We start from the raw sequence: 10,350 nt of genomic DNA on the forward strand, positions 1-10,350 counted from the left end.
TTTTTTTTTTTTTTTTTTTTTTTTTTTTTTTTTTTTTTTTTTTTTTTTTTTTTTTTTTTTTTTTGTTTAGTTATTTTCCCCTGCAGGGTTGGGGGGTGAGTTTGCAAAATGAGAAGTTTTAAAATTTGTGTGGATGATTGAATGATACTTGTGTAACTAGAGTTAATTAAAGCTGCATCCTTCCAAATTGCTTCTGGATAGTGGTTCATAACTCGCTCGAAGCTTCCCCGAAGAGATCTATTATATTTTTAGTTTAAGGTTCACATATCTTATACTTGGGTTTGACACATTTGATCTGGTTCTTGTATATCTTATATGATGCTATTCTGCCCCATATATGACAATGACTTGAAGGAGTACAAAGGAATTTTCAAATTGTCTAATATTGTTATTGATTACCATGTGAAAAATGAGTTTCTAGGGGCTTGATGCTTTGATCAATTAGTCTAGTAACCCATTTCTTTAGACAAAGACTCTTATTTTCTGTTGAGTAATAGTTCGAGTTAGTCTTGAAACTGCTCCTATCGTAAGTAGGATTGACTACGGATTCGAGCATCTCGGTTCGAGTCCGAGTAGGAGTCGAAACTGCGGCGGTTAAGAAGTTGCATGTCCTTTGGACCTTTGCTTACCATTCGTTGGTCTCTTTTGCTTGGGAGGGTGGCTGTTGGAAGTCCATCTCTTGCAGTTAACCTTTCCATTTTATATTTTTGTGTAGGTATGGCTGTTTCATCTAGACTGCAGGCTGCACGGGGATCTGTTGTCAACTTTTCAACATTAGTTGTCACCAATAGATGTGATACAACAGCTGGAGTGCCGTGCTTTGCTAGATTTATGTCATCAAAATCTTCAGAGCAACGTGGACAAAGCTCATCTCAGGTTTGTGTTCAAATTTGAGTTTGTTTACCATTGAAAGGGAGCTCTGGGTTTCTCTGGGTTCAATTTCTGAGGAAGGCTCTTTGACTGGGTCTAGATTCGGGTGTCTCAAATAATGTATCGTCAAATGATCATGAAGATGACTGACTAGCCTAGTCATCTGAGAAAAAATGATCATCTCTTATAAATCTTAGATCTAATAAAGCAAGGTCATGGGGATAATTAGAATATCAATAGTTTATGCAAGGAAAATTTAAGTTATTGTTAAACATTGTTGAGTGAATTTCTGTAATGTTTACTAATATATGAGTGAAAAGAAGTCGAGTAATTGTTTGGTTTCTTTTTAATATGAATAATTGCATTGTACGTTACCAAAATTAAATTCAACTAGGCATGCGTCTCATTGGGATGTTGGTAAAAATTGAATCTGACTTTACTGAGTGTTGCCATACATGCCTTTTATTAATTTCTTGCGTGCATTCTAATTTATCGGTGTTCGCCTGGTGAAGTCAGGACTAGTTATTGATCACTGATGAGTTCATAAACCTGGATTTTCCCTTGATTTTGTTAGCAGAGCAAAAAAGAAATATCAACAGTGGAGGATCCATTTGATGCTCCAACATATAATATACCAGAGAAGCCTGTTACATTTGCAGAGGGAGCTTCCTACAGTTTTATTATCCTTGCAGGGCTTGGAGTTGCTGCAGCTGCCGGATATGCAGTTTTTAAGGAGCTTATATTTCAACCAAAAGAGTAACAATCAACTTACATTTAGATTAATGTTATAAACGTATGCTTAGAATCATACTTCAAATTCCTTGTGATTTCCTCTACTTGGTGACTCTGATATGCAAATTCGTTTGCTTAGGTACAAGATCTTTGACAAGGCACTTAAAAGGATTCAAGATGACAGCCAGGTTAGTGAAATTAACCTTGAACTTTGTGTTTTGTATGTGTTCGTGTTTAAGAAACAAAATCCATTAAAGATACACATGTCCATGAGAACAAAGATACCAAATGTAACATAACAAATGCAACCAAGGCACAATTACATCTGCAAAAAGACCAAATGGCCGGAAAAGATAGCCTAGCAAGAAAACAAAAACTAGTCCTGCAAGTGACTAAGAGGAACTAACCAAACTACAGCAGATTCTCAGGTAATCACCAACCAAGAGAACCACATAGTGAACCTCTTCCACTTTAATTCAAGGAAGGTACCCTCTAGATGGACCTATATTTTCTCCACCTACTATGGATTAGATATAGTTCATGTTTTTTCAGCACCATGTTCGGAATTGAAAAGGCATTTTTCCATTATGCAGCATCTTAAATATTTCTTGCACCTTAATTGAGTCAGAAGAAGATGAATTTCACATCATGTCTTTTAGAGATGCAGGAACAGAATCTATATCTATATCTATATATATATATATATATATATAATGGTTCATGAAGGTTGTTCTTGTTGTTAATTATGAAAAATAAGTTGGGTTCGAGGGGAAATTGATAGGCACAGATGGGGGGCAGTGGGTGGGCAATGAGATAGTTCTTATGCATGTTGTCTTCTATTAAATTCGGACTATTGTGTAATTATTCTTTTTTATTATTATTATTATTATTTCCTTACTATAAGGATGTCTTGTCCTTCTCTTCAGTTCTCTCTTATGATTTTCTTATTTAAAACAAATTCCCTTTTGTAATTAAGTTTCTGTTTTTTCTTTTAATAAAAATGTACCCTTTTGAGGTCTACTCAACAATTGATTTACTTATTTCAGTGTTCAAGTTATCCTATGACCTTATATGTTTTAATAGATTGATTTTGCTATTCTGTCAGGTTAAGGTAAGGATTGGTTCCCCTATAACTGGCTATGGCCAAGAAACTAGAAATCGTGCTGCTCGACAATGTATCCCTAATAGGGTATGGACCGATGAAGATGGTGTCGAGCGAGTAGAGGTAGGTAATTCATGACTTAAATTGTGATAAGGTTTTCCCGTTGTGGTAAAAACAGTTTTCCCTTCCCATTAGAAATTAACAAATAAATGTTGTACAGGTGAATTTTTATATCCGTGGGCCCCATGGAGGTGGGAAAGTTTCTACTGAGATGTTCAAGGATCAAGTGGAGAAGCAGTGGAAGTTCACATATTTGATTGTGGAGGTGAAATCTTCTCCTCCAGTTCAATTGATCCTAGAATCTTATATGCCTGCCTGACCTTGGGGCACAACCAATTTGTTCAAAATATTTTGTATGCAATTCTACGTAGTTTTAGAATAATCATCTCATGTTTATAATATTTCTCCTTCCTCTTATCACATTTTAAACTGTTAATTTGGTTAGGCCAACTTTTTCAAGTTAATTATTTATGATTTCCTCCTACTCATAGCCAGGATCCACCAGATTCGACTTTGATGAATCAATCGATGAGATTTGAACTGGATAAGATGGGATAAGATAATATAAGCAATTGTTCCTATGGAGATAACATATTGGACTTGAGAAATAAAATTCATAAGATGCTTTACAAGTTCATGAAATGAGTTGGATATAAGTACCATTTTCCTTTTAAGGCATTTCTGGGGATGGTGATAGTGATGCTGGTGGATCTTGGCTGATCTGATTCTGGTCTCTGCTTGAACCCTGAACTTGTCCTGCAAAATGCAAATTCCAAAGAATATCTTCTACTGAAGGTCTATCTGCTGGTTTGTCATGGAGGCATCTTAGGCATATTTCCATCATCGTCTTCAGCGAATCGTCCGAGCATCCTTTGCATATTGCTGGATCTGCGATGCTCTTTCGAGCTATCGCATCTGTTTTTAGGCTTACCTGCAACTGATAATAGGAATGGAAACCAAATTCCCTTGTTCAGCTTCAAGGGGTACTTTTCAACCGGTTCTTAAAAGTGATTCTGAGATGGAAAATGTACTCACAAGATCTCTTGAAACATGAACTTCGTTTTGGGATGTGATTTGTCTTCCCAGAATGATTTCCAGTAAAATCGCTCCTATGTCATAGACATCACTTTTATCTCTATGATTTACTCTGTAAACACACAACGTCGAAAACATTCAAAGTTATATTGTACTACATAATTCAGTACTCTTGTAAATAGACAACCAAATTATTCTTTAGAAGATAAATTTGACATAAAAGTTTCTTTTTGGTTAAATCACAAGTTTAGTAATAAAAATCTCTAAATTAAATAAGATATTTGCTATGTCTCTGATCTGTCAATTTTATATCTAATACATCCTTGAACTATTAAAATGTAAAATAAGTATTTTAACTTTCAATTTTGCGTTTAATAGATTCTTGTTATGTTCAGGAATTAAAAAAACAAACTATTCTATTAGGTTTAAAATTAAATTTTATGTGAATAGTAATTTAGATTTGTAAATTTTAATAAAAATGTGAACAAGTAAAAAACTTATTAGACACAAGTTTGAAAGTTTAAGAATTTATTAGACACTTCCTAAACTTTATCATCAATTAGATATAAAACTAAAATTTATGGATCTCTATTCGATACTTCACTAAATATATATAAACTAGATAGTTGAGAGAGACAACTTTAATTTAATCTTTCGCAAACAAATATTTTTGCAAAATAAAAAACAAAAGGCTTACCCCATTGCATGGCGGTTCCCTTTAGTACCAGTGGATGAAACACCTGAAGTCATCTGAAAGCCAAAACAAATATCTATCAACTACACTCATTTTGAGAGATCAATATGCAAACAAATAAGATTTTTTTTTTTTTCCTTTCTGTATTATAAATCATACCATTCCACCATGTTCAACAATAATAGGTAAATTGTAACAGCTGATTTTCACATGGAGATCTTGATCTAGCAAAATATCTGTAATCTTCAAACTGTTTGAGCATACACCAGGAACAATTCCTGTGTGTAGGAACTGAACTCCCTTCACCGTTTCGATAGCAGACGATATTCTTTTCGTCCAAGAAAGCTTTTGCCCATGTAGCCCTGCAGAATCAAGTCTTTTCAAAACTTATGTCCATTGACACAAAAGTTTACTCTCTACTGAAATCATATGCACCGTCAGTACACACAAGTTACAGCAATCATAGCTATAGATATGCCATGAAAAATCATTTTACCAGATACATGGCTTCTTAGTGTCCCATATTGATAGTACTCGAATATAAGGAATACCCTGCTGATGGTTAAACCGTCTGGTAGGAACTCATAGCAGTGTCCAAGAGCACTGATCAAATGAATATGTCGCAGTTTAGATATCAACTCCAACTTATGCGTGAAGGTTTGAGGGGTTTGCCGCCTTCTCAAAGTTAAACTCCTAATCGTCACGACACTGCCATCTGTAAACACTCCTTTGAATATCTGTTATTGTCAAGAGTGAGACTTTGTTTGTAAAACTATTTTTCAGTTTCGTATGGTAGCAGATTAATATGTAATAATAATAGTTGCACAAATTTATCCTGGAAGCTATGCGCTCCGAGTGCACAGAAAATCAAGAAGCTACCACGAAAAGTTAGAAATTTAATGCCTCCTTATGGGCACTGGCCATAATTTTTTTTGTAATAATGAGCTTAGTCTTGTTCTTTTGGAATGGAGTTCATTTATGTAGTTTCAGACCCCTTCCCTTTTTGTGTGGGGCTTGAATTTTTTTGTATGCCCTTATATATATATAACCATTTATCTTATTGAAAGTGTGGTTTCTTGCCCAAAACAAAGATAATAATAATAAGTCTTTTCTGAAGTACTCACTTTCAAACATGTATTTTGAGAACAAAAATGTATAGAGAAAAGTCAATGGGATGTAAGATTTGACAGCGTAAACTAAGAGAGATATGGCAATTGCTGAACAATGAAAATATATTAGATGTAAACAGATACCTGGCCATCCAGACTTTCGCTTATCAAAGTCGAAGCATCGAAGTTGTTGGTAGCCTCTTTAAGTTCATCCAAACTGAAAGTTCGATAAGGAGGAAGACTAGTTCCCAGCTTCATTGTCTGAGATATATACTCTGCTAGCACATGGTGGATTTATACGAGGATGTATTAAATTCATAACTCACAATACATTCCTAGTGAAAATTAACAAAACTTGGTAGAAAAGAAAAGTAGTCCAAATAGAAGCGATTACTTTTCAATTCTTTTGCTTTAATAAGGTCGAACCAGTTCAAGAAATCATCAACTACAAAGAAAAAGAAGACATTTATCTTACTGGCATCATACAGCTGCTTGGCCGTATTTGTTACGGGTGAATTTTCTGTTATAAACCTTGTTGAAGGTTCTTTAACAACACCCATTTTGTATGTCCTTCTCATCGTTAAGAACATCAGAGCAAAAACTATAATTCCCGCAATACTTCCTCCTAAAATTCTTAAGAAAGTCATTACCCCGCGAGGAGGTTGCCTATGAGGCCTAATACTCACTGCCAAAGCTTCATTGTGACAGAACTTTAAAGGGTGCTGTTTTTGGTCTTGATTTGACAAGCAATTTCCAGCATAAATGATATCACCGTTCTTGGACTCCAATTGCTGAAGACAGGCGGGCAAGTCTCCTGTCAAGAGATTCGAGGATAGATTGGCAAAAGTAAGATCACTATTGCAAGATATGTTCTGTAAAAGCAGCCCAGTTAATCTGTTTCCCCCAATATTCAGATACTTAATCGAAGGAAGTGCCAAAAGCGATGCCAGAAACGGCCCAACAAGTTTATTAGAAGCTATGTCCAGCTTTTCAAGGTGATTCAAGAAGCCTAACTCAGCTGGGATACCCGAGCGAAATCTGTTGTTTTTTAGAACAAGTGTACTCAACCTCTTTGGTAATTTAGGAAACTGGGGTCCCAGAAGATTGTCTCCCAACTCAAGAACTTGCAAGTTCGTTAAATTGGTGAGGTCTGGGACGTTCCCAGAAAGAGAATTTCTTGAGAGAGTGAGAATTCGAAGACTCCACATATGTGTAATGGAATCTGGCAAGGACCCATTAAACGAATTGTTCTGTAAACTCAGAGTAGTCAAGACTGGTAGGGAACCAATCCAACTAGGAATGTTACCACTGAAACAGTTGCCGTCAAGATTGATAAACTGTAGGCTTTTCAAAGAAGAAAGTACCTCCGGGATGGAGCCATGTAGGGAATTTAAGCTTAAGTTGAGTATTTCAAGAGAAAAAATGTCACCAACAGTTAGAGGCAATGGACCCTCAAGACCCAGAGAAACCAGAGAAAGAACCTTCAAGTTGAGAAACTGGGAAAATGTGGAAAACAAGAGATCAATCGAAGTATTTTGTGGAAATGTGGGGCGCCCAACAACATCACCAACAATGTGGAGCTGGGTTATGTCATCCTCATAGCATACTATTGTAAGAAATGGTGTGGATTCAAGGTCACAAAAGTCTGTGACATTGTCAAAGCTGGTTAGAGCTTGAGGGTAGTTTAAAAGTTGCAGGATTTGCAAAAGGGATTGGGATTGAGAAGGTGGAAGCTGAGTTGAAAGATGAAAAGAGAGCAAAAACAAGAACAGAAGAAGATGGAAATGGCATGCTGCTTTAAGTTTTGCCATTAAAGCTTTATGTCGGAAAGTGGCTGCTCTTCGGTTGAACAGTCTAGAAGAGACCAAATAAGTTACAGTGTGCAGAAAGAAGCTGAAAACTCCATTAAGTAGAAATGAAACTCTTTCTCTCTCTCTCTCTCTCTCTCTCTGGCTGTCTCTTCAGGTTTTTTGATGGTAATAGATATTCAACATATTAAAGAACGCCACTAGAAGAAGTATAGTGGCTGCAGTGAAACAGAAAGCATTAACATCAATCAGTGCTTTTTCCCTTTCCCAAGGGATTAGAATCTAGACATTGCCTACACATTGCTTAACTTAAATTAAAACGGCTTAGTACACCACAATCGTAACACTGAATAAAGTAAAATGCCTTTGAGTAGACACGAAAACTCCATGCATCTAAATATCATTCTTTCAAACTTATTCAGGCAGGCAAGTATCTTAGTTACCATCACCAAATTTTATTAGTTAATTATCTATTAAACGGTCTCTATTCTAACAATATTTTTGAAACGTTTTTAAAAAGTCAACGATAACCTTGCAACTTTTAAAATAATAAAGATATATATATAAAAAAAAAAAGATAAATTAATAATGTATGTTAGCAGGTAGAAAAATGGAAGCTTAATATACAAAGTTGGCAGGTAGAAAAATCCAACTTAGTGACTAAATTATATCTATATTCTGACAAAATCCATGACGTATAACATAAGACAAACAGATTTTATAGATAAAATAACATTAGTTATCGAAGGTGATGGCAGGAACAGCCTCCACAATTACGATGCTAATCAATGCCTTTCTTGATAGAGATTGGAAAAATAAAATTTAAAAAAGAAAGAAAAAAGTATCTAACAGATACCGAGATAGATTTAAGCATAATCAAGTATACTTATAACTCAGAATTCACATAAATTTATCCATGAAGAATACATAGAAATATGTTCATAGGCTTTTTGTTTCGAAGTAGAACAGTATCCTATTTCCGGATACTCCTTAATTTGTACTTGATCGTATGATTAATGTATGTTAGCTGTATTTTGGAAAAAAAAAGAAACATAAATTATTCCACCAAAGTAATGTTATCGCCCTAATGGTCACACTTTAACCAAATACATTCATGCTTAAGCTTCTAAATTTCCAACCTAATTAATGTCATATAGAGTAGTAATTTATTTGAAGGCTAAAATTGCACCACTTTTTTTTAAGTTTGAAGTACAATTGAATAAGTCCATAATTAAAATTCAAACTTGGGATTAAAATTGATTTTTTTCGTTCAAGTTGATGTTAATTTATACTTTAAAAGACATCAATTAACTGTCTCTAGTGTCAAAAATATCTTTGTTTCTTCAAAAGTTGCAATAAATATTTTAAAATTTTATTAAAATAGAAATCTATTAGAATATTCTACGAAATTTAAAATTTAGAATAATATGGCGACCACTCAAAATAGAAACGGAGACTCGAACACCATCACACTCATACATGTTCCAATTTCATATGCAAGAAAAACTTAAATGATTTCTAATCAGTTTCGAAACATTAATGAAATGTTAAAATTAATAATTATAAATTTTAACGAGAGCTAAAGTTCAAATCTAATTTTTGCACATATACGTACAAATCTACATACGGTACACACATTCATACACATATATAACACTGTTAGAATCAAAAGCATGTGGTTCACGGGGAGCACAGAAGCTGAGCAAAAATAGGCATTTTAGGCTGACAAATCAAACAATGAAAAAGGGCTTTTTATTGTATAAAGGTCTTTTGGAATCTAACCAAAACATTTTGGAATACGATACAAACAACAGAAGCCTCTCATTTCATCTCATATTTTCAGCTCTTAGCAGCAGACTCAGATTTGGGCCCCTCAAGTCTTGAGAGTCACGGGTGAATCTTTATTGGAGCACTGTTTGGAATTTTATTCAATGATTGAGAATTTTTAATGGGATTCATTTTTTATCTCACTAAATACATACTGTTTCAATAAAATAAGAAATAACTTTTTTTTTTTTTTTTTCCAGGAGTAGAGAATTTAAGTATAGGAGATTTCGTGTTTGCCGTCTTTGGGTTCCTTTTTCTTCTTTTTGTCTTTTATCTCAGAATTTGGAATTGGGCAAATGTTTCCTCACGTGAGGCTTCTCTTTTCTCTTTTATACAAATTTACATTTGAGAGAAATTCGACTCTCAAATACTCAACGGCTGATATGGTTGGTGGGTTTTGTTTATTAGGTTAAATACAAATTTAATTTCAAACACGACTTATTAGGTTAAATATTTGTTGTAATAATCTCTTAACGTTGGAGTGTTTTTTTAATTTAATCTCTTATATTTTCATAGTTTTTCGTTTAGGTCATTGTTGATATGGTGGGTTTAGCTTATTCCTTTTTTTTTTTTTTTTTTTTTTCCTTCCCTGTTTTAAATGATATTACAAAATAATAATAATAAAATAACCATTTAGGAATCTGTAGGCCATACCTGCAAAGCTTATTTCGAGGTTTGATTTGCACAGGCAATCCTTTACCTACAACAATCAAACCTCGAAAACATCAATGAAATAATATATAGTTTTTACATAAAAATGAGAGAATATTTCAACCCCACAAATGGGTATAAACTTCGTAAAATTTGAATGAGTTTTCAAAATGAGTAAAAACCAAGATCAAATACTTAATACGCATAATACCTTGATGAGGTGAATATTTCTTTCGTCCATCAACCTAAACATAGTCATAGCATTAAAACATTATACATCTATTTTTGTGTCAGATGTGTGAATGTAAATCCCCACACAAATTATTGAATTCAAAATAAAAATGGTACTTGTTTTTGCTCCACATCAAACCTTACCCAATCGGTCATGGAAGTCCAAGAACATTTAGCAGAGGATAACAAAAGATTATTCAATGAGGCTGGCAAGAGACAATTGATTATGGA

At 34.1% G+C, this 10,350-nt stretch overlaps 2 protein-coding genes across 5 annotated transcripts in view; one reads left to right on the top strand and one right to left on the bottom strand.

The window, feature by feature from the left end:
* The window catches only part of LOC111488940 (probable mitochondrial import inner membrane translocase subunit TIM21), a 5,111-nt gene extending 1,885 nt beyond the window's left edge, over positions 1 to 3,226 (top strand). For all 4 annotated transcript variants that reach the window (XM_023136893.1, XM_023136894.1, XM_023136895.1 and 1 more), the window contains exons 4-8: positions 716 to 876; positions 1,448 to 1,626; positions 1,742 to 1,790; positions 2,708 to 2,827; positions 2,925 to 3,226. In XM_023136893.1, coding sequence (XP_022992661.1) covers positions 716 to 876; positions 1,448 to 1,626; positions 1,742 to 1,790; positions 2,708 to 2,827; positions 2,925 to 3,083 — 668 coding nt within the window. In that variant the 3' untranslated portion in view covers positions 3,084 to 3,226. The remainder of the gene's footprint in view (positions 1 to 715; positions 877 to 1,447; positions 1,627 to 1,741; positions 1,791 to 2,707; positions 2,828 to 2,924) is intronic.
* A 119-nt stretch (positions 3,227 to 3,345) lies between these two features.
* Positions 3,346 to 7,898, bottom strand: LOC111488932 (probable inactive leucine-rich repeat receptor-like protein kinase At3g03770). The gene is made up of 7 exons (XM_023136878.1): positions 6,078 to 7,898; positions 5,747 to 5,877; positions 4,990 to 5,230; positions 4,653 to 4,855; positions 4,497 to 4,549; positions 3,800 to 3,911; positions 3,346 to 3,701 (listed from the first exon to the last, which is right to left on the bottom strand). Exons 1-7 carry the CDS (start codon positions 7,411 to 7,413, stop codon positions 3,435 to 3,437), a joined length of 2,343 nt encoding a protein of 780 aa, XP_022992646.1. The 5' UTR covers positions 7,414 to 7,898; the 3' UTR covers positions 3,346 to 3,434.
* Between the last annotated feature and the right edge of the window lie 2,452 nt (positions 7,899 to 10,350).

Source organism: Cucurbita maxima, unplaced genomic scaffold, assembly GCF_002738345.1.
Source record: "Cucurbita maxima cultivar Rimu unplaced genomic scaffold, Cmax_1.0 Cma_Scf00014, whole genome shotgun sequence".
Taxonomy (NCBI): domain Eukaryota; kingdom Viridiplantae; phylum Streptophyta; class Magnoliopsida; order Cucurbitales; family Cucurbitaceae; genus Cucurbita; species Cucurbita maxima.